General features: G+C 54.0%; 12 protein-coding genes across 12 annotated transcripts; 7 read left to right on the top strand and 5 right to left on the bottom strand.

Moving 5' to 3' along the window:
- Window positions 1-971: 971 nt before the first annotated feature.
- Window positions 972-3,155, bottom strand: CLUP02_08357 (uncharacterized protein; the record flags this gene model as incomplete). Its single annotated transcript, XM_049287347.1, has 2 exons — window positions 972-2,159; window positions 2,253-3,155. Coding segments are annotated over 2 exons (2,091 nt in total), but the record flags the coding sequence as incomplete, so codon positions are not given.
- Window positions 3,067-7,632, top strand: CLUP02_08356 (uncharacterized protein; the record flags this gene model as incomplete). The annotated part of the gene is made up of 17 exons (XM_049287346.1): window positions 3,067-3,082; window positions 3,163-3,364; window positions 3,423-3,570; window positions 3,656-3,734; window positions 3,866-4,140; window positions 4,202-4,405; window positions 4,466-4,637; window positions 4,692-4,974; window positions 5,338-5,592; window positions 5,870-6,098; window positions 6,162-6,319; window positions 6,635-6,691; window positions 6,759-6,797; window positions 6,872-7,082; window positions 7,175-7,277; window positions 7,361-7,400; window positions 7,434-7,632. The coding sequence occupies 17 exons, from the start codon at window positions 3,067-3,069 to the stop codon at window positions 7,630-7,632; spliced, it is 2,670 nt and encodes an 889-aa protein (XP_049144489.1).
- Window positions 7,633-7,664: 32 nt separating this feature from the next.
- Window positions 7,665-8,728, bottom strand: CLUP02_08355 (uncharacterized protein; the record flags this gene model as incomplete). Its single annotated transcript, XM_049287345.1, has 6 exons — window positions 7,665-7,703; window positions 7,763-7,893; window positions 7,948-8,084; window positions 8,142-8,177; window positions 8,212-8,574; window positions 8,694-8,728. 6 exons carry the CDS (start codon window positions 8,726-8,728, stop codon window positions 7,665-7,667), a joined length of 741 nt encoding a protein of 246 aa, XP_049144488.1.
- A 4,129-nt stretch (window positions 8,729-12,857) lies between these two features.
- Window positions 12,858-13,097, bottom strand: CLUP02_08354 (uncharacterized protein; the record flags this gene model as incomplete). Its single annotated transcript, XM_049287344.1, has 2 exons — window positions 12,858-12,970; window positions 13,055-13,097. The coding sequence occupies 2 exons, from the start codon at window positions 13,095-13,097 to the stop codon at window positions 12,858-12,860; spliced, it is 156 nt and encodes a 51-aa protein (XP_049144487.1).
- Window positions 13,098-13,120: 23 nt separating this feature from the next.
- Window positions 13,121-14,116, bottom strand: CLUP02_08353 (uncharacterized protein; the record flags this gene model as incomplete). Its single annotated transcript, XM_049287343.1, has 4 exons — window positions 13,121-13,277; window positions 13,372-13,649; window positions 13,690-14,001; window positions 14,072-14,116. The coding sequence occupies 4 exons, from the start codon at window positions 14,114-14,116 to the stop codon at window positions 13,121-13,123; spliced, it is 792 nt and encodes a 263-aa protein (XP_049144486.1).
- A 454-nt stretch (window positions 14,117-14,570) lies between these two features.
- CLUP02_08352 (cyclin domain-containing protein) lies at window positions 14,571-17,239 on the top strand (the record flags this gene model as incomplete). Its single annotated transcript, XM_049287342.1, has 6 exons — window positions 14,571-14,582; window positions 14,686-15,759; window positions 15,816-16,355; window positions 16,408-16,686; window positions 16,746-17,094; window positions 17,130-17,239. The coding sequence occupies 6 exons, from the start codon at window positions 14,571-14,573 to the stop codon at window positions 17,237-17,239; spliced, it is 2,364 nt and encodes a 787-aa protein (XP_049144485.1).
- Window positions 17,240-17,361: 122 nt separating this feature from the next.
- Window positions 17,362-17,665, top strand: CLUP02_08351 (uncharacterized protein; the record flags this gene model as incomplete). Its single annotated transcript, XM_049287341.1, has 2 exons — window positions 17,362-17,391; window positions 17,462-17,665. The coding sequence occupies 2 exons, from the start codon at window positions 17,362-17,364 to the stop codon at window positions 17,663-17,665; spliced, it is 234 nt and encodes a 77-aa protein (XP_049144484.1).
- A 516-nt stretch (window positions 17,666-18,181) lies between these two features.
- CLUP02_08350 (signal sequence receptor alpha chain) lies at window positions 18,182-19,103 on the top strand (the record flags this gene model as incomplete). Its single annotated transcript, XM_049287340.1, has 3 exons — window positions 18,182-18,259; window positions 18,318-18,754; window positions 18,818-19,103. The coding sequence occupies 3 exons, from the start codon at window positions 18,182-18,184 to the stop codon at window positions 19,101-19,103; spliced, it is 801 nt and encodes a 266-aa protein (XP_049144483.1).
- Window positions 19,104-19,819: 716 nt separating this feature from the next.
- On the top strand, window positions 19,820-20,017 carry CLUP02_08349 (uncharacterized protein; the record flags this gene model as incomplete). Its single annotated transcript, XM_049287339.1, has 2 exons — window positions 19,820-19,909; window positions 19,985-20,017. The coding sequence occupies 2 exons, from the start codon at window positions 19,820-19,822 to the stop codon at window positions 20,015-20,017; spliced, it is 123 nt and encodes a 40-aa protein (XP_049144482.1).
- A 220-nt stretch (window positions 20,018-20,237) lies between these two features.
- CLUP02_08348 (AT hook domain-containing protein) lies at window positions 20,238-20,832 on the top strand (the record flags this gene model as incomplete). Its single annotated transcript, XM_049287338.1, has 3 exons — window positions 20,238-20,625; window positions 20,694-20,758; window positions 20,830-20,832. The coding sequence occupies 3 exons, from the start codon at window positions 20,238-20,240 to the stop codon at window positions 20,830-20,832; spliced, it is 456 nt and encodes a 151-aa protein (XP_049144481.1).
- Window positions 20,833-20,862: 30 nt separating this feature from the next.
- CLUP02_08347 (HIT domain-containing protein) lies at window positions 20,863-22,662 on the bottom strand (the record flags this gene model as incomplete). The annotated part of the gene is made up of 7 exons (XM_049287337.1): window positions 20,863-20,992; window positions 21,076-21,176; window positions 21,228-21,958; window positions 22,026-22,162; window positions 22,222-22,289; window positions 22,375-22,492; window positions 22,616-22,662. 7 exons carry the CDS (start codon window positions 22,660-22,662, stop codon window positions 20,863-20,865), a joined length of 1,332 nt encoding a protein of 443 aa, XP_049144480.1.
- Window positions 22,663-22,708: 46 nt separating this feature from the next.
- On the top strand, window positions 22,709-26,792 carry CLUP02_08346 (helicase associated domain-containing protein; the record flags this gene model as incomplete). The annotated part of the gene is made up of 2 exons (XM_049287336.1): window positions 22,709-26,486; window positions 26,542-26,792. 2 exons carry the CDS (start codon window positions 22,709-22,711, stop codon window positions 26,790-26,792), a joined length of 4,029 nt encoding a protein of 1,342 aa, XP_049144479.1.
- Window positions 26,793-26,913: the final 121 nt, after the last annotated feature.

The following is a 26,913-nucleotide window of genomic DNA, read 5'->3' as shown; positions in this document are numbered from 1 at the left end:
ATTGCGCCGCATCGCCGCAAACACCAAAGGTACATGATCAGTATGTTTTTTTTTTCTCCCTTTGGCTTTCGCTACAGAACCGTTGCCACTAACAAAAACAGTCGTATCGTAGCTGCATCTTCTCCTGTTGCCCGCCTCCAAACAGCATCCAGAGAGGAACTAAAGAAACAGAAGCAAGCTCGCTCACGCAGAGAAGCTTCATGTCGCTTGCGCACATATAGGAAAACACAAACCTCCAAGGCATGCGATCCACCTTCCGCCCGGACAATTTGACTATTGCGTGAGCCTCGGAACCGTTCTCGCCCGCCATTGTACCCATCCTTGCCTTTTGTTCTCCTCCGCACCTGTAGCCTCCCAATTCCATCCTCACTTTGCATTGAAACCTTGATCTTCCACATCCTAACACTGATCCATTTGCGCTGCGCACGCGCCCACAAGTATTCCAATATACTCGCTTGCTTTTCTGGCCTTCAGCCGCTCCACCACATCGTACAGTTGCACAACTTCGCCAAAACTGTAGCACCCTCGCCACAACTCGAAAGACATGTAGTAGGAAATGAAAAGGACATCGCGCGCAAGCCAGTAAATGGAATTACAAAAAAAAAAAACACCGCTTCCCATTTAAAAGAGACCATAAACGCCAAAAGGAGTGTGCGCAACCGGCCTCACCCGGCGATTCTCAATGGTATTCACCAACGAGTCTCTGCCGTGTTGCCAGTGCTGTTGGATGGTCATGGTGACAAACATCCGACAATTGCGACGATGAGAGGCATGTCGTGAGACGATACCGTCCGAGCGCCTCGCCCAATTTCAATCATCTTTGTCGCCAGACGCCGGTAAGCCGGTAAACCTTTGTCGCCGCAGAAAAGTGGTCCAAAACTTTGTGACAATGAGTTGTGAAATAGACTCGCCAACCCTCTTCTGAGTGATGCTGCGCAGGGCTGTGCTCACTCCATCAGGAGTCGGCCATTCTACCGCTTGCGCTTCTTGTTCTTGTCGGCCATCGCGGCCGTCGTGGCAATTGGCGCAGCTGGCAGGAGAATAGGCTGCGTAGGGTTGACAATGTCTTCCTTCTTAATAGGAACGCCCATGTGTCGTCCATACCTGCCCTTGCGTCCATTGCCCTCGTCCTCGCTGATGCATTGTTCAGCATTGAGGCCGGCGTCACGGCATCGCCCACAAGGTCGCTGCCTGTCACAGCCCTTCTTGCTCTTGCGGCATCGCTGGCAGCGGGGCTTGGCAGAAAGATCAAGCTGATCGTCTTCTCCGGGCGCACCCGAGGTAGCAGCAGCAGCAGAAGCAATTGATGGCTTGCGCGAAGGAGGCAGAGAGGCCGGCGACATGGGCCCGTTGCTAGCGGGAGCGGGAGCCGAAATGGATGCCGGGGCTGAAGCCTTCTTGGGCTTAGGAATAGTAGGCCGAGGAACCTTGCTGACCTTGGTCTTGGGCTTGGAGCTGGGCAGTTGTGTCTTTGGTTTGGCATCCGGAAGGTTGGTCTTGTTCTTCAGCACCTCGGGCTTGCCCTCGCCATTGACGACGTGACTGGTAGGTTTCTCGACACGGACGTCTTCAACAGGAGTTTCGATGCTGGGCTGGGGAATGAAGTGGCTCTCTGTAGTCTGGTAGATCTTGCGCATGACACCAGCAGCATCCAGCTTTTGGCGCCGGGCGGCTGACTCCTCGTCGCTCTCACTTTCGCCATCGCTAGTGGCTCCAGTGGAAGAGGCGGCGTCGGCACGGCCGCTGAAGGTGTCGTCCAGCGTGGACGCAGAGGTGCGGCCATGAGAAATGTTTGACATTTCACCCAGGCGCATAAGCTGGATGGCAACATCCTTATCCTCTTCTGACATGCAGCTGCCAACGGTGGGGTCTGGAGTGGGCAGAATGCCGCTCATGCCGCTGTAGTTGCCGGTTTGCCCAGCGTATCCGATGCTACCGCGACCGTGGCGTTCAGACGACGGCGTCGCATAAAATCCACCTTGCGCATATCCATTATTGTGGCTCTGCGGGGAATGCAGAGGCATCGGGTTCGTGAAAGGGTTCTGGCCCGGGTGGACAAATGGCAGAGAGGCTCGCTGAGGCTCGGCGCGGCGGGCAGGAGATACGGACGGATTCGACGTAGCCGCTGGCATCTGAGGAGGCGCAAATAAGGGGAGTTCCTGAATGGAACAGGATGAGTACAAAGGCCCAGACTAACAAGAATAGAGAAGAAAAGGATATTGTCCAAGACCCGTGCGGTCAGGCAAACTTACCGAGCTTTCAAATTTGGCCCGCTTGCGACGACCTCCCTCAACAATGTTTTCGAGGCTGATTTCGGTGTTGCCAATCTGCTCCTTCATTCTGCTAGAGCTGGACCCAGGAGCGCCGTCACCGCTGCTGTATCCGTTGACGCTATCACTGTAGATATCAGCGTGGCCATTGGAGGCGGCAGTGTCCCGATTCTTGGAAGAGCGGGATCGACCCTTCTTGGGATTCGTATGGGCAGATCCGGAACGCCGGCCGCGTCCGGCATTGGGGGATGGGCTGCGCTTCCGAGAGGTGCTCGATGAAGGCCTAGAGATTTCTTGGCCGAAGCGCGGTGGAGGCTGCAGCGGATAACCGTTGCCCTCGAAATATTGCTGAGCGCTGGAGGGAGGGTTATGATATGTGGGCGGCACAAAGGGGCTAGAAGCAGAGGGGGACTCCTCAATGACTCTGACGTAGACAACCATGTTGTTGCGGAAGTTCTCGTATCGGGCGATGAGGGTTATACCATTTTCGTCCTCGAAACTGACGCCCTTTGAGCCGGTCGGGCCACCGTACAGACCGTAAAAATTCTTGACGGTGGTAACAATGGAGTCGGTAGTGTCATGAGGATATATTTGGACTCGCATGGGGAGTCGCGCCCTGTATTGCGGTGACTCGGTGAAGAGGAGTTCAAATGCGACGTTCTTGGGCGACACCGTCTGCCGGGGCGAGACGCTACCCTGGTTTGAGGTGGCCGCGGAACCGCCGTTGACGACGCTTGTGGGAGACATGCTCGTCATTGTGATGTATGGTATTGATTCGATGGGTTTGAATGGAGGAATGTCGAGCGAGAGAAGTTTGATGGGAAATGGGGTGGTGTGCGATGAGCGGGTTTCCGTAGAGTTGGCACGGAAAGGTTGGGACCCTGAGCCTGAGTCGGCGGTCGATGGGCGGGACGAAGGGTATCAACGACGAGCAAGCCGAAACTTGAGTCGGATGAGGAAGGGAATGAGGTATCAATCCACCGAATTATCAAACATGGACGTTATATCGAGGGTCCTGTGTCGTCGTGCGGTCAGCGCCAGACGGGCGATCTGACCAAGGACGCTGCCGGAGCGAACGGTCGGAGAGGACGATGGTTGAGGAAAGGAGTACGGGGTGATTTGGAGTCTAGGGCATGGACTGCAAAAGATTAGCCATGGGATGGAGGATGAGGACCGAATGGACGAAATTGACGGTGTGATAGAGTGTATCGGGAGTGAAGAGAGGAGGAGAAGCAGAAGTATGGTCAAGGTAGGAAGAGGAGTGGTAGGAGAGAAAGAGGAGAGGTTGAGCTGGGACTGGGTCGGGGAGCGCACGGCAAGACGTAGTAGCGAAGAAGCACAGCCAGAGAGAGAGAGAGAGAGAGAGAGAGCGAGCCAGACCCCAGTCCAGACATCAAACCTCTCTCGACATTGAGCCCGGCGGAAGCACAGGAGAGTCGGGACTCGGGATCTTGGAGCAGAATGGTGCAAAGGGATAGAAGACATCGATCGCAAAGACGATAGGATCGGTTCAGACTCACTTTGGAAGGATGACAGTGGTGTTGGATGATTGTTTCTGCCGGGCAATTCGCAGGTTTGTGTGCAATGTGCATGAGAGGGAAAAAGAGGAGCCAAGTTGAGAGGTTACGATTTTGTGTCTGCGGTCCGTCAGTCACCTCAGTCCAAGTCCAGGTCCCAGGTCCCGTCCCGTCCAGTCCAGTCCAGTCCGGTTTCCAGTTTCCCAATTTCCAGGTCTGGTCCCGTCAGGTCAGGTACCGTCCACATCGCCGCACCGTCAGTCAAGTACCTGACCTTCTGGTTAGGTTTGTCTCTGCTCCTGGCGGGGATGGAGTGGCTAGGTACCTGGACCCCCTGGGCCTCCCGTACGACAGTCTACCTCCGCTAACCAACACGCAGTACAGCGCATATGAAATGAGGAAAAGGCCCTATAGTTGCAGGAGCAGCCCACTGTCGTGGTGACCGGGGCCCCCTCGAGTGCCGGCAGTAACTTCCCTTGGGTGACAGTGCGCGATGAACTGTGCCAGCTTCGATTCCTCATCCTTGGCGGGTCATGCCTAATTGCCTTTGCCTCAGGGCACTTGGTGCTGCAGCTTAGGCACGTATCACCCCAAGTTGAGGGACCTCACAGGGGCCATGTTCCACTGTGGCTTATGGCCAGGTCCCTACAGCACTGGATCATCCCCCAACGCATATAGCCTCCTCCCCCTTTCCGGGCAATCGCCAGGCAGGTGGCTAGTTCGCCCCAGAACAAGGCCTTGCCGCACTCGTGGGACCTCACCGCACCTTCAGGCTTAGGCAGAGTGGAGGGCAGTGGCACCTGCCTACCTGCCGGACCCGCTCATCCCGTCTGGCTACCTATTCTCCTAGGTCACCTCCTAGGTCACCTCACACACTCCGAACCTGAGCGTGACGAGTGAAAAGGGTACCTCCACGTCGCAGGCGCATTTGCTCTGCGTCTCGACAAGACCCTTGGGCCTATGTTTTTCGAGGTCGATATGATGACTACCATATATGCGAACATCTTGGAGTCCTTCGTCGGGTTTCTAGGCGGTGCTATGCGGTCAGGGACGACGGCGACGCACCGAGGCCCAAGTCGCTCATGCTTGCGCAACTTGGGAGCCACACGCCGCCGCCGCCGCCGCCGCCGCTGCGCGCACAACGAAGGAGCGACACTGTATCCGTATGGAAAGGCTTCTCCTTCTTCGTGAGCGGAAGCGGATCCGGACAAGGGCCTAGCAGGCCGTACACCGGGGGGGGGGGGGGGGGGGGGGGGTGTTTTTTTCCCCTCCGCCCCCTCTGTTTTTTATTTTGGCCCCACGGATATGCTTTTTAGGATACTGCGTGCCGGGTCACACCGAAAGGGGAGGGGGGGAGGGGGGGGGGGGGGGGGGGGGGGGGGGGGGGGGGCTTGGTGGCATTTTTCTCTCCATCTGGCTCTTCTGTCTTTAACTTGAGCCTACCGGTAATCGATCTACGGATACCTGGCCTGCGATCAACCGATAAAGTGAGAAGGAGAGAGGAGAGAGCGAGTGAGAGAAAGGGTGCGTGTGACTGTGTGAGTACGAAGTGTGTGTGGTAAGGCGGTCAAAGTCAAGATCTGCTGGGCCGGCTGGTCTGATCCATCAAATCTCGTCAAGTGGCTATTTGCGGATATGATGGCCTCTTCGCCTAGCCGTAATTACCTGGGCCTCCCTTCACCAGTCCTGCTTTCTCTCTCAAACAGTCCTTCTAGAAGCCTCAATCTCTGGCAGGGCATACTTTTGAATCCTGTTCTTTGGGACAGGGGTAAACGGGGTACGGAGTATGGATTCAAGGGACTGACGTGCTCCATCTCGTTTTGTGCGTCCTTCCCCCGATTCATTTCGACTCACTTCAATTTACCGATACTTTTTAATGTGAGGGAGATACTTTTTAATGTGAGGGACCAGAGGCAGCAAGGCGCAGGTCACATAAAAGGGCCAGACGGCGAGATTTACATATAAATATGAACAAACAATTCTTCTCCGCCTTGTACGGAGTATATCTATATTCATACGAAACGGTGGAAAGGGAGCATGACATATCGCCCCGTACTTTACTCTCAAAAGCCACACATGGAGAGACATACACTCACTCTCACACATGAATATGCATTCGTTCCGTACCGATGACGAGCCAGCGCTCCTCCTTGTGCAAGGAACATACGTCGCGAGTTGTGTGCCTCGTACTGAATCTGACCTCACCTTACCACACCTCATTACATGGACATACTCTCATCCATTCACCAATAGCAACTTGACCCTCACGCCTCGTGTCGGCTCACCCCAAGGCGACCCGAACTTGTATAAGGTGTGTACACTCACACTCACTCGCACACACACGCACACCCGAGTCACTCTCTCGAAATGCCAGAGAGAAACTGATGGGCCAGTCAAACTGGCTCAAACCGGTCCGTTCCCCGCGAGCAAACAAGACACAAAAACCTTACCTTTTCCAAGGTCCTTTTTGGCACCTTCAGCGTCTAATTCATACGGTGCCGAGCCCGTCACCTTCACCTCACCCAACTACAAGTATGTCTCTTCCAATTCGCCCAGCCATCCCTGTCCGGTCTTGGGAAGCCTGAGCCATCGAAACCTCGTCAATCCTGGCACACACACACACACACACACACACACACACACACACACACACACACACACACACACACACATACACGCATACACACTCACTCACACACCTCGCGGGCCTTTCAGGCCCCATCCCTCTCTAATATACGACTTTGCGACCAGCCTCCTGTCGAGTATTGCTGTGACTTGTTGGACCTTGTTTGCGTAAATCTGTAATTGCATCCTCCGGACCTTCGGGGCTGTGCGCAATTTCGTCAGCGAACATGAAGACTTATTGATAATTGATATCGCGGCGCAATGCGCCCGCCATTGTCCGTACGAACTACTTCAACGTGGGATGCGCGCGACATCGGACCCCGATTTCACGACTCGTCTTCCGCAGAGTCCTTCCCGGGCATCTCACCAAATATGAAAAGTTATAGTGCCCTGCAGAATCAGATACGTATCTTTTCTCTCTCTCTCTCTCTCTCTCTCTCTTCCCGTGCCGTATCGTAGCGTATCACTATCTCTCTCCCCTCATATCAAATTCGTCGGCTCAATGGGACAATTCGGCGCTTCGCAACAGGAAAAAAGCGCCATCCCACCCTACCCGCAACCAAAACCGGCCCCAGGCCAGGGTTTATCGCATCAGACGGAGGGACTCGATGTGCTACTCGGAATCGCATGGCCAATCTTGGCGCAAAGGAAAGCTGCTGTCCTCGGTATGGTACGGTCTGGGCCAGCTATCGGCATTTCTCCCTTCTTCGACTGCCTCTTGCAATGCGCTTTGCGACAAATGCTCTCCGTCACACAATTGAGGACCGCGATGGCCCATCGCCGCGGGGGGGTCCAGCTTTCAACTCGCCCGTTTCCAAGTTAAACCGCCTCAAAGATACCTGGACCCATGAACCCCGGCCCTTCTGTTGATCTTGGGTCTTTCATTGCTGACCTACTGCCTACCTGGATGGTACACCACCACGTGATGCCATGCTCCAACACAAAAAGGCGCCACAGAAGCTGCAAGTTCCGGTATGGATGCCGGATGGTGTGTGTGTGTGTGTGTGTGTGTGTGTGCCAGTGTTTTGGCGCCAATCCATCCGTCCCCAACCATTGAGATCGTTCTCCCACCGTGGTACGGGATACCTCAGCTGAGAAAAAAAAACCGCCTAATGTCTTCCCATTTCCAAAGAGACGGGCATAGAGAGAGAGAGATAGAGAGGAGCCAGCCCAAAGCACGGTACCTGCTCTACGGCGCAAAGACCACGAACCCGTCTTAGGCGGATGCCACCTAGCGCCATGATATCCGCGACTAACCAGCGGCGGCAGCTTGTTTGGCGGAGAATGTAGTCTTATTAGGTGAAATGAAAAATACGGCCACTCAAACCCCGAGGCCCCTTCGTCTCTCACGGAGCCGTCTACGAGACTTGCTCCGTCCTGCGATCGTCCCGGGGGTCGGTTATCCCTTTTGATATCGATGACCGTGAATTTCCAGACCCGAGTGCCATCCAGCAGGACTTTCTTAGTCAGCAGCATATGAACTATCCATTGTCAGATGTACAGTAGACAAAACTGCAGGATCTCAGCAAGGGAACGGGGTTTGCGAGCCACCTTGTCATTGAGCCAATGGCATTGTCGTTCGGACCAGCTCAAGGCGCCACGAGTCTCGCATATCAGGGGACCAAGAGGGACAAGACAAGATAGCGGCCAGAGAAGGATGGTCGTAGCGCGGCTGGCTCATGCACGAGGCGAGGCGGAATGTTGGCTAAGGCGGCTACCAGCATGGCACAGGTAGAGACTCCAGCGCCGGTCTGCTCGGTCTGCACTGGTTTCAACTGTCAACACGCTGATTGAATTACAGAGGGTTCGCCCGGCGCATGTTTTGATTATGTGGAGGAGGAGGAAGAGGAGAGTCCTGCTGCTGCACTGTTTGGTTCATCGATAAACCCCCCGTCCAGCTCGTTTCATGGTGTTGTTCGGATGGGTCCCCGTCCAGCAGCATGGGGCCGAGAAAGCAACAACATATAGGTCTGTCCCAGATAGACGGCCAAAGTCTATGTCTATTCAATGGCGAGGGGCAGACATCCGATAGTACACGGTGTCGAGGCCACTTGCTGTCCGGACCTTTCTGCTCTCTCTGCACAGCATGACCCCAGTGCGCCTTCGCACGGAAGTGATATGCGCACGAGGATTTTCGCACCTGCGCATACCTATCTTTGGCTCTGTTAGTAGGGCCAGGAACCAGACATGATCAGATGCTCGATCCGCGAGCTTGATAGATGAGGTGGCTGGGGGGACGGTTTGTAGCGTGAAGCAAGATTGGTTCAGGCCGTCATGTTACGGTTGTATGCGCTGGTCGGGGGTTTCAAGTGTCATGTCGCTGCCGAATCACCATGGAGGTACGAATGGACAACATAAAAGAACTAGGCCGAGGAAATGGGCAAGGTCTTGGCCGTCATCCCGAGTTCCCCTCCGGTCGCCTGCTGCGTTTGCTCCAAAGGCTCGACGGCTTGGCCTTGAGAAATCCCCACTTCAGGTAGATAGAAAGGTGACACCGACAACAGTCACTAGCACCTCTCCTCCCCCTCCTCTCTCTCTCTCGCGCTTTGCGACAGAATGGGATGGCATGGAGGGACGACGACATGTGTGGATCGCTCGACGCATCCACGCATCTTCTTTCGCCTGCCTCTTGAGTGTATAGTGTGTATCTCTTCCTTTGCGGCCCTGCCAGTGAGCGCAGTGCGGAGAAGTATTGATGAACTGGCACTGGGTTTTGCAGGCCCCAACAAGTCCCTTTTCGCCAATCGGGGGAGTTCAGGAGCCGGCCGCACTCAAAAGAACGGTGTGCAATACCTGGCGAGACTTTTGCGCCCAGGCTCCAGATCTCCTCGCAGGGATGAGCTATCCTTCCCGAACGCAGCTTGTTGCTCTTTGTTTTGCGTTACCTCGCAGGTTGGGGCTCCACTGCCACGTCGAGGTTTGAACTTTGGACTGGTCGGCTTGCGGGAATGGAACAGTCGATGCCTTTTTGTTGGACCCTGTTTTTGCCCTCTTGATGGAGTTTGAGGAGGCGAAGAAGATTCCGACAGCGAATCGACATATTTCTCAAAATTCAGGAGCAGTCGTGGTCTGCGTGTCGGCCCAGTCGTTGCGCCCATTCGACCCGATTAGCTCGTGGACCCTATCCCGGTACGATGCGATGCCATGTTCATCCACAACCGCCACCAGCGCAAAACTCAGAGAAACAACACAGACCAGCCCAACCTAACGATATCTGCGACTCGTCTTCGATTGGTCGCTTGAATCCATCTTGTCAATCGCGGGCTCTGCTGCCGGTTGCTGGTTTGGGATACAAACGGGTACCACCGAGCTAGAAATGGAGCTGTGTGGGAGTGTGTGTGTCGCTGGATTCTACCGGGAGGATCGGCGCTTTCCCGCGCATAGTGGCTTCAACGCATTTGGCGGAGAGAAACGATAGAGCGGAGGCGGCATCAGTCAAATTCTGCGACCCTGGTGCGTCACACTCGACCTACTATTCTTTTCGCATGGCTGGGTAGCTTTTGCCACGCCACGTCTGCCCCTCTTTCACCGTTCTTCCATGGGAGTCTCTGAGGCCATAAGGTCTCGTGAGTCGTGGAGCATCGGATGGGGTGAGCTAGTCGGAATGGATTGCGACTGTGTGTGTGCGATTGCGCACACGCGCGCGCCTTCGAATACCGTCAAGGTAGACAAACGCACACACTCGCTCCCCCTCGTACTCTTTTAATATTTCTCTCCCTTCAAGCCTGAGAAGCTGTTGGTCGATACTGCTCTGCTGAGCGCGACAGTTTGAAAGACAATGAGAAGAGGCAATGCGACGGGCAAAGGGTCTTCCAGGACAGCTGGCGTACCGTGCGCTCATTCTGGCTTTGCACTGCCGGTGGGTATCCAGTTTTTGTGCTTGAAGTCTGCGACAGGTTGCAGGGGGCATGTTCGGAGCCGTCGCATATGTGCTAAGCCCTGGGAGCTTTCGTATTGAGCTAGTAGTTCCCTCTCAAACTGTTACGCAATATCCCCCGATGCTCGAAAATCAATGGCGAGTCGCGACGGAATGGTCATGATATCCGTCAGTCAAGCTGAGCTGTGCGGCCCATTCCAAGACACTCCGTCGCAAGGTGATGGAAGGTGGTGCTGTGCGACTGTAGAGCCTAGCATGAGCAAAGAGTGCGCGTGCGAGAGAGAAATGCGCCGAATCCAATCAGATGCAATTGCGGCGCCCTCCGTTCAGTTGCAGCCCCGGGCCTCGAGCCTTCGACCTTGTGCCTGGAAAGGAGGTCGTCCCGTCTAGCGCAGCTTGCGTGGCGGGTCATCGATGAGGGGTGGGAAGGAGAAGTTGTGCTCATCATGCAGAAATATTAATTGTCTGCGCACATCCCAGCCGGTCCCTGATGGTTCCCCTCGTTTTCCATCATGCAGCTGGAGAGGCTGACAAGAGACATGGCCCGACGTCCGACGAGTCGCAATTCTGTTCTTGATCAAAATAAACAAAGGAGATGCTTCAGGCGCATCGCGTTGCGCCAATGCGACTGGCCAGAAACGACAGCTCTGTAGGATGGATCTGCTCATGCCGGTCGCAAGGTGTCGGGCCAGGCGCGTACGTCCAATTCCGTCGCATTTGTCGCCAGTTGCGCCAGGTCGAACAACTTGCGTTGTGGGAGGGGCCTTGCGCAAGTTCGTGGTGCAAAGGCGCCGGGGTGCCTCAAGAGAAGGTTTTACATCGATACTTGCGTGAGTCGCAACGCTGATGATGCGGCGCCTTTGGAGGCGAGCTCCGCTACAGAGCGGGAACGTGTGACGATTTCATCACGTGACTTCGTGGTTAATTGGTGTCAAGTGAGGGCGCGGTCAGTGGATCGTGGTCTGCGGGGTGAAACTGTCAACCTCCGGTTCATATCAAGACTTTTGACCTCAAATTTGATTTCAATATCATCCCTTATATCGTGTGGTGGCTTTTTGTGAGTTTGTATGATTTTTTGCTGATGATGTTGAGCGATGTGTTCCTTTGAACGGCATTCGGAAGACGCGACGGTAAGAGGAGGATCAAAATCATTTCCCCCTTTTGGACTAGCGTTGCCCTTTCCACAATTGCGAAAGCATGACGACAGGGGATGGGGATACCGAGGTTTTCCCGTCATTCCTGCCGTCTGGTCTTTCCATCGGTTTCCGGATTTCAGTTTCACACAGAATTTAAGCTTCCTTTTCCATTCGGTGCTGTATCTGTCTGCTACTGGTGCCCTCGAATTTTTGTGCGCTTTAATGATTGTGCAGAACTATTCAGATAGGAGTAAAGCCATGCGAGATAAACGTGAGTAGCTAGCTTCTGCAAGCGAAATATTGGCGAACCGTCCCATAGTTGGTATGGTGGAAACAAAACGAGCATGATCACCAGTCGCAATTTCCAATTCACGAGCCCGATTCGCGGCTTTCGATGCCGCTGATACCCTACCTATCCCTCCAAGTATCAACAGCAGGTACCATTCGAGAAAAGCGTGCTAGCCTGAGGCTGAGATGCTGATATCAAAAGACAACTTTGCTGGCCCATGCACAGAGCACGTGGATGGCCCCGAAAACAAATGGTCTCGACGACGAACATGGCAATCCTGCCCTCATATGAACGGTATTAATTACTCCAGCAGTCTTGAGAAAAAATGAGGCAAGATCAATTAAATCACATGATATATCCTTCGAGATGATTCACCATATTCTTCCCTAGTCACACCGGCATGCCTTGCCAGACGGCTTGGCACAAACGTGTGCCTGTTGGTTGGGATACCTGGCCAAATAAGGGGAGCTGGTATGTCTCTAATAGCACTATACTTGATTCGCCCAGCCTATGTCTTTGTTCCGACTGTCTGTTCTTATCAATTAGCCTCTATTTGCAAGCGCTTCCGTGGTGCTTTTTCTCTGCCATTAATTGTTGGTCCTTGGAAGTTTGTTACATCATAACAAGACATGATGGAATGAGACGTACCATGCTCCAGTCCCATCAATTGAGTCCTCAAAGTCTTCTCCAAGGAATAATGAAGATACGGCAATCCAGAACAGCTCGGTTCGCTTCGATGCAATTGTGCGCACTCGAGTATGAAGTACATCGCAAAGACACTTGAATCATTGGCAGTTGGAGGAAGGGCAAAGCAGGCGGTAGAGGCCAAGGCTCGTGCCTGCGTATAATACGAATGTTCCCTAGCTGGAGCTCTTTATTGTTCGAATTACAGAAGATAGTAAGAATGTGTATCCCACTGTGGAATCTCGTAGGAGTCGCTAAGTTAAACTCAACAACCACCTAATTTTGATCGTAATGATCCGAAGTAGTATCAGTCTGTCAAGCACATGTTTTTCTCCCCCGAAGAATACTCTATTTCACCATGACGTTGAATATATTAAGAGCCAAATTTGTCTAGGCTGTCGAGAGAATATCTAGGTGAATAATGGCTTCTAGATATAGGTAACTAAAGCTCGGTCGCAACTACAGCTTCATAGTATCACTTGAGATTGCAGGGAGCTTTGAGAGGTTGTACCCAGGACCTGGTATTGCGTCGAGAGTGCCGAGGAAAAGAACACAACGAAGGTCAGAAAGGTCTTGTGTGAGTGAGGCAGTAATTGCGAGCGTGGAACTCCAGCACATGGCGAAACTAAGCCAGATTGATTAGTAGAGAAAGAGACCAGAGGCAACGTATTCAGGAACACCCGACAGAACAAAGACCATGGTTACAGTTCAATATAACGCACTCAAACTCCAAGGACCACGTTCGCCACAACAGGTGCCGTGGCAAGTGCTGATATCACAGCTCGGAGTACGATGGGTTTCGGTTTCGGTCGTGGCTTCTTCTGGATAGGCTGGATTGCAGAGCTGAAAGACCGGAGGAGAGGACAACGACAGGCGAGGCTTGGCTGGTCAGGAGCCGTTCAACGACTTCGAGCCTCGAAGCGATGCGTTTCGTATGCCTTTTTGTTCTGGGCCGCTATGGCGTTCCTTCCACGAGTCGCCCAACGTTCTAGAGGCCAACGTGGGTCGGCTGCCTTTGTGTTCTCGAGCGGGAGCCAAGCTAATGGTAGACGTTGCAGGTTTCAGTAGCACAATGGACAAAGGATTTTCGTAAGAAGCCGTTGATAAAGGGAGTGTCGAGCTTGGAAAAGGGGAGAGATTATCGAAACGGGTGACGAACGGCGTCTCGCTGTAGAAGATTGGTCTGGGAGGATAGTCAGGTAGTATTTGGCGCAAACAATACAGAAGTTGGAAAACAACAACGATGGTTGTCTAGGACGGTGTGGTAGTGTATTGTTGGTCTAGGTGAAACGATGACAGAAGACTCGTGCCTTGCTTTCGCAACGCATTGCTCGAGCATAGGTCCCCGGATTTGCTCATGCGCATCGTTGCGTAGAGACATGGGCTGTCCAAAACATGGTATCGGAGACAGAGCCCATTGGAAGGAAGCATACGGAGTAAGGTAAGGTAAATGCATACGAACGTACGAAGTGAGCTCAATTGGCCCCGCGGCGATGATGCTGAGACCCACCCATCGACCGGCCAACGGTAGGGCTCCATCGCTCTCAGCCAATGAGGTGGCGCGTTGGTACCGCGTCTCCGGTGCGTACCTCGGATTTCTCAGCTGTATTGACAAACACGGAAGTAAACAACCCAAAAAAGTCCACTGCACATTCTGGCCGCTCCAACCTTACCAGGCCGTTTTTGGTCATAAGCCGCCCGCCGTGGCAGTTACCCATCGTGCAGCTTTTTGGCTGATACCTTTTTTTCTTCCCATCAAGAGTTGCTTCCAAACTCTACATCCCCGTCCCCATCCTTCCTCCACTTTGGTCGTTGTCGAGGCAGCCCGGGTCTGGTTCTTATCCTCTACCATCCCGCAGAGATAAACCGACCTTCCCTTCTTTTATATCCCTACCCGTCGCAATCTCCCGTCCCTCGCCCACCCCTTCACTCTGACCAACCGTGCCCGTATCTGATCGGCAGCAATTGGGGACCACGACTTTCCACAACACGGCCAACCGAGTCACTGTGGTGTTTACATGCTATCCCACGCGCAATTATTCTCAGTCCCACGATAATCACATCAACATCCACTGCGCGCCTTCATAATTCTTCACTGCCCCACAAAGGTGCCCTCCCGAGCAGATTCAACCAGCAGCACTAAGGTAGCTATCTGCAAGACCAGCAGTCGCGATGGACGCTAGAGTAAGTCACTATCCTCCCTCGTAACCACCACGCCAGCGTACCTCGCCCCAAGGACCAAGCAAGGGCGACTTTCTCAAACTATCGACTGACTTGACTCAAACAGCCTCAGCGCCTCAGAGTCCACCCAGGTGGCAACGAAAACATCATCCCTTCGAAACACGATTCTCTTCACCAGCGACACAAGTCTACCGGTAACCTGCAAGCCATGCCTCGCAACGGCGCTCTGCAGGTTGCTGCTAAGCGAACCGCATTCGGCGACGTCAGCAACACCGTGAAGAACCTGATCTCGCTTCCCAGCGACCAGACTGCGGGTAAGGGCAAGGCTGTGGATCACATCTACAACAAGGAGAACGCGGTCAATGGCAAAGATGGATTCTTCAAGGCCGCTCAGCGGGCCACAGCCCTCAGCAGCAAGAACGGACCCGTGACTGCGGAGTGGAAGCAGCCCAAGACTCAGAACAAGCAGATTGCCAAGAGATCCTCCGCTGCTCAGCTTTACGAGGCTCGTCCCTCCAAGAGCAAATTCGTGGCCCAGGACCCCATTTCAGAGTCAACCTCTGGCAAACAGCCTCGTCACCACAAGTCTCAGCCTCAGCTTAAGAAGGAGCCTGCTGCGCATGTTTTGCGACGGACACAAAGCAAGCTGACCACAGCCCCTGCACACGCTGCTCCTGCTGCGGCAGCCTGGAAGTCTATGGATGATGTGACGGAGGCTACCTACGAGGATGCCGTCGAGCACATTGGCGAAGAACAGTACCACGGCCCCTACCACAGACGCTCGCTGGACGTTCCGGATAGCGAACTACCTGAGGATCTTGTATCATCGAATGCTGCCGTTGACAAGCTTAGCTCCCTGGAGCCTCTTTCCGAATCACTGGGTGTTCCAAACATGTCGGAGGCGGAGGAGTATTGGGACGAGGATGACGAAGAAGAGCTCTACGACGACCAGGGCTACACGACTGCCCACTCATACCGTTCCCGCGGCGACCTTACTACGGGCGGCGCAACCACTATACTCGCTCCTAAGATTACCGACAAGGTCGAGCAAGAGTTGGAGACTGCCCGTGCCATCGTCGAAAGCACCCGTACCCAGGAGGAGGTTGACGACGAGATCTGGGATGTCTGCATGGTTGCAGAGTATGGAGATGACATCTTTGAGTACATGAGGGAGCTTGAGGTTTGTGTGCCCCGTATAGCCTTCAGACAGGCATCTACTAATCACCATACTTCTAGATGAGAATGTTGCCTGACCCTCACTACATGGACAACCAGGCCGAGATTCAATGGTCCATGCGCTCCGTCTTGATGGACTGGCTCGTTCAAGTTCACCACCGATTTAGCCTGCTTCCGGAGACGCTTTTCTTGACCGTCAACTACATCGATCGCTTCCTCTCGTACAAGGTTGTATCGATCGGCAAGCTTCAGCTCGTTGGTGCAACTGCATTGCTCGTTGCCTCCAAGTACGAGGAGATCAACTGCCCGTCGCTGCAGGAGATCGTCTTCATGGTAGATAACGGCTACAAGGTTGACGAGATCCTCAAGGCTGAGCGTTTCATGCTTAGCATGTTGAGCTTCGAGCTCGGCTTCCCTGGTCCGATGAGCTTCTTGCGTCGCGTTAGCAAGGCGGATGATTACGACCTGGAGACGCGCACATTGGCCAAGTACTTTCTGGAGGTGACCATCATGGACGAGCGCTTCGTTGCGAGCCCTCCCAGCTTCCTCGCTGCTGCCGCGCACTGCCTGTCTCGCTTGATCCTGAAGAAGGGTGACTGGGTATGTCTACTCCAACAGGTTTATTGTACCAAGCCGCTAACAATGAAAATAGACTCCTGCGCATGTCCACTATTCTGGATACACCTGGGGCCAGCTCAAGAACCTAGTTACTATGATCCTCGAGTGCTGCTACAACCCACGCAAGCACCACCTTGCGGTCTTTGAGAAGTACTCTGACAAGCGATACAAGCGCGCTGCTGAGTACGTTGAGACGGAGATTGCCAAGGGCTTCACCCTGCCCGCTGTTCGCCAGTCTACAGGCCGTGCGGCGGCTTATGACTTTGCCGAGATTGACGGCAACGCTGGCCAACCTCATCATGGCAAGCCGATGGTCGAGCTCCAGAGCTAGTGGGACAATTGTGCTCGACCACCGATGACGCATCATGTGAGGGACTTCCCCGTGCGCCCGCGGGGCACTTGGCTCGATGCAACGACCTTTTTCTTCTCCTAAGCGACACCCGACGCGATATTGGTTGCAACTGCGGCGGCTATCATAATACCACGATTGCGAGTACGGCTGGACAACAGGTCCGGGCTTTAGACGCAACGACTGATGAACCGCCGGCAACTCTTTTTACACAATGTTTTAGACCGCCCGCGCGGTCCGTTGACGACACTGGACGACTTGACGATACCAATGACTGGTTTCTTACTCAGCCTTTCACTACTTTTCGGTTGGCCCGAGTCGATTTTGTTTTTTCTTTACTACGCGGCCAGGTTGTTTTGGCGTTGGAGGAAGGTTCCTCTAGAGGGCAAGGCAGACAAACCTTGCAGACGATGGGCGTGGCTTCCAGGAGCAACATACCAGAACCGAAACCAAAAGCAAGCGCGATCCGTGGAGGTGTGGCATAGATGAAACGGCACAAACTATGATGACTGCCTGAGGGATGGTTTAGGACGAGGCAATAACTTGTGTATGACTTATAATCCTTTGGCAAAGGGGGTGGGATTTGCATTTTCTATGTACTGTTACAGTTCAGCCAGAGGATCAGCTGAGATGGCCACAATGGATGGCGGCGTCACGGTAGTCGGGTCGGTAAGGAGGCAATGAATATCTTGACAGTATTCTTGGTCCGTTGATTTAATGCTTTGATGAAGTCCTTTAGTGTGGAGGGCACTACTTCAAGATTTTGGCTGGGCGCGAGTATCACCTTGGCACTCTCGTGCTATCTTCAACCTGGAAGTCATACCGGCATCTACCTTCGTACTTACCTCACGGTACATTATTGACGTTGAAGTACAGCTCCCTTCCCTGGCCGAGGGAAGCTACCTTATGGTTGGGTCGTCAAGCTGCCCAGCGCGCCAGCTAAGCTTGAGGTGCCCCACTCGCTTGGAAGCTGGTGGCTGGTTCTCCATGTGGCACTTGCACCATGGGGTAGCTCCGCAGTGCGTCAGGCACTTCATTGGCCAACAGCTCAATTGACGAGGCCGTGGCCGCGGTGCGAGGCAGGTCCCTTTTTTCTCCAAGGCGGTGGTGGATCGATTGCTGTGAGGCCACCTTGCTGTTGTCGCCTCCCAGTCCACGGTTGTCCAGTCTGCCTCTCTTTCCCATTGCTGAATCACCCACCTCACGCACACTTTTATTTCCCGCCCACCTTACCTATCCAACCTGACACCTCAGCGCAAAGACGCACGCGATCTGAGTTGAATTGGGTTTGCCCCAGCCCCCCTTCCATCTGTCTCCATCTCCATCTTCCATCTGCCACTTCCCATCTTCCTCCTTACCTCCCTCCTCCTTTCCCTTCTCCCCCACTCCAGTCAACCTTGCTTGCGATCGTTGAACTGTTCACGTCGCATCCAACTGCTTGTCCCTCGTCGTCACTACAATGGTTTACCTCAGGTCCTCGCTCCTGGCCCTTTTGGCCCTGCCCATCTCCGGCGTCTTCGCTGCCGAGGCGGCCCCTGTACGTAATGTTTCTTGACATTTTAGCACCCCTGATGCTCATTGCTAACCATCACCAGGTCGACACCGACGCTGTTCCCCCGACCCTCAAGGCTGACATCGAGACCACCTTCCCCGATGCTGACATCTTTGGTGTGAAGATCGTCAATGGCCACCCCACCAAGGCCTTGATCGAGTTCACCAACAATGAGGATGCGCCGATTCAGGTCGCCATGGTTGGCGGCACCCTGTCTTCCACTCAGGAGCTTCCCGAGGACTCCCTTCCCAGTGACAGCATCATCCGCAACCTGACGGCTGCCCGCTACGACCTGACCATCGAGGCTGGCGACAAGAAGGCTGTTCCATACTCCTTTGCTCTCGACGCCAACCCCCAGGATGTTCTCCTCCAGCTTATTGCTGTCGTGAGCAACTCCAAGGGCGATATCTTCCAGGTCCAGGCTTACAACTCCACCGCCGCCATTGTCGAGCCCCCTACCAGCATCTTTGACCCTCAGATGTGAGTTCTACAACCAATGCACCGCCATTGTGGTTTGATGACAACCGCTGACATCTCCTGTAGCATCTTCCTCTACCTCTTCCTGTCTGGTGCCTTCGCTGGTACTCTGTACTTTGTCTACAAGACCTGGATCGAAGCCCTCTTCCCCCAGGCTAAGAAGGCCAAGTCTTCCAAGAAGGCGCGCACTGTTAGTGTCACCGTGCCTCTGGCTGAGGCTGACACCACTGGTGTTGCCTCCTCGACTGGCAAGAGCTACGACGAGAGCTGGATCCCCGACCACCACATCAACCGCCCTGTTGCCAAGCGCGTCAAGAGCGGTGCCAGTGGCAAGCTCAAGAAGGGCGAGTAGGAACGTAGCACCTCTACGAAGCGAGCCGTCTAAGAACGTGGATACGTTGGACAAGATAGCAACCATGCGATCACAGATTGGCAACCTTGAAGAGCCCAACAAGCTGGAAAAGAGCTTATAGGATGTTCACATTGAGTTGACGTTGGAGAAGGAAAACAAAAGTACTGTACAATAGCTACATACAAGGCAAGAAGCCGATGTTGGCGACTCCCGTAGGAATTACTGGAGCTTTGTTATCGCCTTAAAGATGCACTCTCAAGAATATGTGAACGACACCTTGGATATTTCGTCCATTGAGGTTGTTCCACTCGCAATTAACGACAATAAGGGAAGAATGGGCTGCCAAGAGCTTGTTGTTAGCTGTTGTCCGTACACCAAGCCTTGTGAGAGACTAAGTGTTGCGTTCGCCTGAAAGTTTGTCAACTCCCAGCATACGTAGTAGATATGTGACTACCAATCACTTCAACAACGAAAAGCAAGTCTACCTTGCCTGATCTGGCCTGAGACGCATCCAATTGAGGTTTCAGGGCCCTGACCTTACCTTAATGCGGTCAGCACTCTGATTACTTGTGCCAGAGCAGGGACCGGAGTGTTCTTTGTTATGGGACCAGTGGAAAGTGCAATTTTGATTTGCCATTTTTTTAATACCAAAACATGATGTATTGGGAGATTTTGGGTTATTGCACGATTATCTCATTAAATGTAGATGCATCTCCATGGTTCTTGGTGCAAGAGCTTTCAGTCTGAAGTTGGGTGGTCCTGGACTCCTGGGAGGCACCTACCCCAGAAGCGGGTACCTACCTTTGGTGCTCAACGAACCTAAGGTAGTAGCTTCCCCATGTGCGCGAGAGTGACGCGCAAACGCGCTTTCCACCCACAAGGGTCACTTCCGCGCTATGAGCATCGGACCTTAATTGCACATATGGGACTTGTCCGCCCGCTTTCTGCGTCTTCTCTCCTTCACACTTCACTCTCTCCCAGACTTTTTCGTGAACCCCATTCTCTTCGATCGTCGCGGAGAAGAATTGTACAGTACCTCGAGGGGCTTTTCACGATCTCTAATTTCCTGCGTAATTGTTTCCTACATTTTCTTTTTCTTCGCAAATAACTTTCGTTTCACACACACAATCTACAATGGCGCCAACCGTTGAGGAACCCGTGAAGCGCGGTCGGGGTAGACCCCCCAAAGCCGATGGCCAGAAGAAGACGCCCTACGTTCCCACGGGACGTCCTCGTGGTCGCCCAAAAGGTAGCGGAGGCGTGAAGAAGACGGTCGCACCTAGTACCACTGGCACCAAGACGCGCGGAAGACCCAAGAAGGCCGACGACGCAACCGCAGCTACTCCCAAGAAGTCTGCCACGCCCAAGAAGGCTACACCAAAGTCTGCCGGCGCTGGTGGTCGCCGTGGCCGCCCTCGCAAGTCTGACGCCGCCGCTACACCCAAGGCCGAGTCTGCCAAGAAGGGCAAGGCTGCCAAAGAGGAATTGCCCACTGATTCCGACTCGGAGGACGGAGAGGAAGGTTAGCTCAAGATCTCTCCCCTTCCGGCTCGTGTACGAGTATGAACGTCGGCTCACTAATACATCAAGCACAGGAAACTAAGGAAGACGCCGCGATGAAGTCGCCCTCCGACGCCGCGGACTCTGCTGAAGAGGTGCGTCCTTGGCTGCCATCGAGAATGATACGAGGAATATTCGGCTGACCACGAAATTTTTTCATCCACAGTAATACAACGGACGAAAGGGGAAGACCTTTTTGCTACATTTCGCACGGGATCTTGGGATTTTTCGTCTGGCGGACACTGGGGAAAACATAAGAAGGCGTTGGGGTATCGCTTCCGATTTGTTTAGTGGGCTTGGTGTCGATGACGGTCCTGGTCCTCTCCCGCCTGCAGACCGCGCGACATGCGAGGCCCTGACCGTTACTGAGATACTATGCTTTTTGCTGAATACGAGACTATTTCGTCTCCACCCTTCTATGGTTGTTATTGTGAAGACGCAACCTTCCGTCTTTGGGCTGAGGTTGTGCTGCTCCACGCTTTGCTTTTGCTCATTTGCCCCCTTGTTGCGCTCCTGTATATCGCAGTCGTGGTCTTACCGTCTTTACTCCTTTTTCCACTCGACGAATTCTTGGGAGAGGTGCTGCTTCAGCTTCGCAAACTGGTTTTTGAAGTTATCCTTGCACCTCCAGCAAACAAGGTCCATCTTCATGAGGTAGCCCTCGTGGCCGGGATGACGCCTGGGGTCGTCCGGGGCCAGTGGAAAATCGGCAACATCGACCAGAAAAGGGGTATTGAAGGAGTTGTAGTGCTTGCGATGCTTCAAGCACACGGAATACATGTCTCGCGAAAGTACGTGGACGTGCAGATGGTTCATGCTTGGATGCGCATGTATGCCGCTAATAATCTCGGCGTGCCAGTCACGGCCCTGGGGAAGCTCGGCGCCTGTCGGCTCTGCGCGTCCGTCGAGCACGGCTTCTCGATCTGCCTCGGCCTTGCTTTCCGTTGCGAACCGTCGCTGTAGCTCTTTGGCTACGAGGTCCTTCAGCTTCAAGACTTCATTTTGTACCGTCGCTAAGAACTCGGGGTCGTCAAAGGCTTCGAACGGATGAAGGAGGGTGTATTTGGGGGATCGAGGGAGCAGTAGCGTGTGGACGCTGGCTTTCGGGTACAGGTCGTTGATGGCGACGAAATCGTCATTGTGGTAGATCACTCGCGAGGCAGGGAAGGAGGACGGGTTTTCGATGTATACACCAAGGCCATCGCGGCTTGTGTGAGGGGGCTTGTTTCGAGAAGAAGCCTTGGGAGGTTCTAGGGTCGGTTCGGGCTTGCGTTTTCGTGTCATGAGCTCTGCGACTTAAGGGGGGCGCGAAGGTCAGAATGCTTGCGAGGTTTCGGGGAAGATTTTTGTAGGATGGCTTACACGCATTTCGCGGTTGTGCAGGCGCGGCGGCGGTCCCTTGGATCTCATCCTTGGTGATGGCGTCTTCAGGATCCGAGTCTGTGCCCGCCATTGTCTGTCTTGCGGGTGGGATGTTTAAAGGCCGGGTGTGGGAAAGGCTTTGCGTGTGGCCCAGAGTGTGCGCTGTGTTCAATGAGCCATTCTTTATACGAAGTACAGTGGTAAAGAAGACTCCGTAGCTTCAAAGCTGCGGTCTGCGGTCTCGTTGCGACCAAAGGCTATGTCCTGGGTACGGCAACAAATGTGAATGTGCATCAGGCAGTTTAGAGATCCGGCCGGACCCTTCAAAGAATATAATCGAGGTACCCACAGCGGGGGAGCTGCAGGAGAAGCCGTGCCCCTCCATCCAGTGCCAGCCGCCATCAACGTAAAGGTCGCTGAGTGGCCACTGCAAACCGCCTCTGCAACCGCTAACGGCAAGTGGCTTTCTGCAACTGGGCTCCAACAACCACCCCAATCAACCTGGGAAATCCACGGGCAAATAAAATTTCCCAGTGCTTTCAGTGACATCGCAACGAGCTCATTCGCGCAGTTACTCTGAGGTGGCTCACGATAGACCGACTGCGTTCTCGTCTTCACCGCCAACAGCGTTTTCCATGGCTCAGACTTGCCCTTAGACAAACACCTCGACACGCCACCAAACCATGGCACCGCCTAAGAAAGGCAAGGGAAAGGACAAGGCCGCCGCGCCAGCCCCAGCGGCGCAAGCAGCCGCATCGTCTTCCAAAGACGGCGCCAAAGGCAAGAAGACTGGCGGTCTATCGCTCATGGAGCAGGCCGCCGGTCCAGCTGCCAATAAGCCCACCGTCAAACAGATCATTGGCGGGTCGTCATGGACCGGAAAGCTGCCGCAGAACCTCTTCAATGAGTACTGCCAGAAGCAGCAGTGGGAGAAGCCAGTCTACGACATGCGCAAGACTCCGGAGGGATATGCCTGCTTCATCACCCTCAGCGCAAAGGACCCGAAGACGAAAGAGCTCATGACCCTGGACTCGTTCAAGATTGCGCCGGACTTCAAACATCTGCTCACCAGGCCGACTGCCCTGGAGGCGAGGCATGCCGCGGCCACGTATGCCCTCTTTAGGGTGTGCAGCATGCAGAACAAGCACATGGTGCTGCCGCCCGACTATAAGTCCATGTGGAAAGATTTCCAGGAAATCAAGAAGCAGGACGTCAAGGATGGCAAGGCGTGGATGTACGACGCGGACCCGTTCAAGACTCTCATGGAGAGGAAGGACACCAAGGCCGCGGCTGAGAAGAAGCGCAAGGAGGCGGAGGCGGCCAAGGAGAAGGCAAAGTCTATGCCTGGCGCATCTGGGCTAGCCGGCGCAAACGCTATGAAGGGCTGGGTGACGGCGCCAAAGATTGAGATGGGCAAGCGTTCGCGAACCCAGGTCGAGGCACTGATTCAAAAGTATGTTGTTTGGAACCCAAACAAGATTCAAATACCAGCGGCTCAGAAAAAGGCGATTGTCGACGAGCTCAGCAAGCTGGGATTCAGACGAAGTCACGTTGAGGAGGCTACGGAGATTTGCAAGGACCGTGAGGAAACGCTCGAGTGGCTGTTGATTCACGTTCCTGAGGATGACCTGCCGCGATGGGCACTGCCGGAGAGCTATGCGGCGGGTATCTCGGTCGCGTCCATGGATCTCAAGAAAGAAGCTGTCATCAAACGTCTCTCAGAATCTGGTTACGCCCTCGACCTGTGCGCCCGCGTCCTCGAGGAGGCTGGCGGTAGCGAAGGCCGGGCAGCCGAGCTCCTTCAGCTCCGCCTATTGGGGCAAGTGTCAGGAGACGAGTCGCGATCGACCGCGGAAGATCTTCTTCCCCCGGGTGTCTCGGCGAATGAGCTCTGGGAAGATGAAGTTTCTGCGATGGAGTCTTCTTTCGGCGACCTCTTCAAGAGGACATCGGTGGACATCATCCAAGTAAAGCTTGAAAAGGTCAAGAACGCAGGGAAGCCAGTAGAGGCAGCCGTTCAGGTTCGCAAGACGCCGAATTACCCTGCCCAGCTCAACTTTGCCGTTGTGGCACCTCTCCCGGCGCAGATTAAGCTGTCGATAATCAAGCAGACGATTGGATATCTAGACGACTCTTACTGGGAGGAGCCTATGAAGGTCTTTGTTGCCATTGACTGGATTCAGCAAAATATCAACGACATAATTGAACGGCCAGGCAAACTGTTGGACATTTCAGCAGTAGCCTCGACGGCGTCCGAGGTACCCAACGAAGCCCGGTCACAGAGAGCCTCGAACAAATCCCAGAGAGCTCCTAAGCCAATCTCGTGGACACCTGACGAACGATCACGAGATGACTGGTTGAGAAGGACGGAGGATCCAGCGTGGGAGAAGATGATGTCGAAGCGTCAAAAGTTACCTGCGTGGCAGGTTCGTGACAAGATTGTTCAGACCGTCGAACACAACCACGTTACCATCATCAGTGGTGAGACTGGTTCCGGAAAGTCAACGCAGTCGATGCAGTTCATTCTGGACGACCTGTACAACAGAGGCCTGGGCAAATGTGTCAATATGCTTGTGACACAGCCCAGGAGAATCTCCGCGCTTGGTTTGGCCGACCGTGTGGCCGAGGAACGGTGTAGCAGAGTTGGAGACGAAATCGGTTACGCCATTCGCGGCGAGAACCGTAGAAGCAACAACACAAAAATCACATTCGTGACGACTGGTGTGCTACTGAGGAGGCTGCAAACTTCTGGTGGAAAGATTGAAGACGTTGCGGCGTCGCTGGCAGACGTCAGTCACATTGTCATTGACGAAGTGCACGAGCGTAGTCTGGATACAGACTTCCTTCTGACCATTGTCAGGGAGGTCATGAAGACGAGGAAGAACCTCTTGAAGTTGGTCCTCATGAGCGCCACGCTTGATGCCGCATCTTTCAACTACTACTTCACCTCCCAAGGCTTGGACGTCGGCATGGTGGAGATTGCTGGAAGAACGTACCCTGTTGATGATTTCTACCTAGACGATATCATCAACATGACGGGCTTCAGAGGTGACATGATTGATGGAGATGGCGGACGAGGCGACGCCATGGGCAAGGTGATTCAAAAGCTGGGCCATCGCATCAACTACGACCTTCTGGCAGAGACCGTACGGGAGATTGACGCGGATCTATCTCATACGGGCAAGTCGGGCGGTATCCTCATCTTCTTACCCGGAGTGGCCGAGATCAACAGGGCGTGTGGCGTCCTGCGGTCTTTCTCCTCGTTACACGTTCTGCCTCTGCATGCCTCACTGGAGACCAAAGAGCAGAAACGGGTCTTTGCCAGTCCGCCGCATGGCAAGAGAAAGATTGTCGTTGCTACCAACGTGGCGGAGACTTCAATTACGATTGACGACATTGTTGCCGTTATCGACAGCGGCAAGGTGAAGGAGACTACATACGACCCCGTGAACAACATGAGAAAGTTGGAGGAGAACTGGGCTTCTCGCGCGGCGTGTAAGCAACGGCGTGGTCGTGCTGGCAGAGTGCAGGCCGGCAAGTGCTACAAGCTGTATACCAAAAATCTGGAGCAACAGATGGCTGAGCGACCGGATCCGGAGATCAGAAGAGTACCGTTGGAGCAGATGTGTCTGTCCGTACGAGCCATGGGTATGAGGAACGTGGCCGGATTCCTCTCACAGTCGCCTACGCCGCCTGATAGCACAGCCGTTGATGGCGCGATCAAGCTCTTGCGCAGAATGGGTGCGTTGGACGGAGACGAAATGACCGCACTAGGTCAACAACTAGCCATGATCCCCGCCGATTTGCGATGCGCAAAACTCATGGTGTACGGTGCCATCTTTGGCTGCTTGGATGACTCGGTCACGATTGCCGCCATTCTCAGCACCCGCAGTCCATTCATGTCGCCTCCGGACAAGCGCGACCAGGCCAAGGACGCGCGCATGAAGTTTTCGAACGGAGACGGCGACCTGCTCACCGATCTTGAGGCTTTCAAGCAGTGGGACGAGATGCGCGGCGACGGGGTGGGACAGCGGCAACTTCGCAACTTTTGCGACGACAACTTCCTCTCGTGGCTTACGCTGAATGACATATCGGCAACGCGAATGCAGTACTATTCTGCCCTCGGTGAGATTGGTATCGTCGAGACGAGCAAGTCCGGCGCCGCTCAGAGCCAGAGCAAATCCGGCATGACTCTTTTACGTGCGATTACGGCCTCGGCGTTCAACCCGCAGATTGCGCGGATCCAGTATCCCGACAAGAAGTTTACTAGCACGGTTTCCGGTGCGAAGGAGTTGGATCCGGAGGCGCGGCTGATCAAGTACTTTGCTCAGGAGCAGGGCCGAGTGTTTGTGCATCCCAGCAGTACGCTTTTCGGCAGTCAAGGGTTCACTGGTAACGCCTCGTTCATGTCGTACTTTACTATGATTTCCACCAGCAAGACATTCATCCGAGACCTCACACGTAAGTTTCCATTGAAAATATCAAGGCGAAGATAAGTTTGCTGATTCTCAAATAGCTTTCAACGCCTACACTTTGCTGTTGTTCTCTGGTGCCATCAGTCTGGATACACTGGGAAGAGGACTGGTGGTCGACGAATGGGTGCGCCTTCGAGGCTGGGCGCGGTTGGGAGTTTTGGTGTCGAGACTCAGGGGCATGGTCGATGACGTGATTGCGATAAAGATTGAGAACCCTGGACTAGATCTCGCAGACAACGAAGTGATCAAGCTGGTTGCGAAGCTGATAGAGCTGGACGGACTAGACGCATGATAGAACGGGTGGTATGCCATACTTTTTTGTGGATTATTATGCCGGCGCAAATATGGAGAGGCAAAAAATAGAGTGAGCAACGCAACACGTCACACGTCATTGCGTCCCACATTTTTTATTT

Source organism: Colletotrichum lupini, chromosome 4, assembly GCF_023278565.1.
Source record: "Colletotrichum lupini chromosome 4, complete sequence".
NCBI classification, from domain to species: domain Eukaryota; kingdom Fungi; phylum Ascomycota; class Sordariomycetes; order Glomerellales; family Glomerellaceae; genus Colletotrichum; species Colletotrichum lupini.
This window is presented reverse-complemented; position numbering and strand designations above follow the sequence as displayed.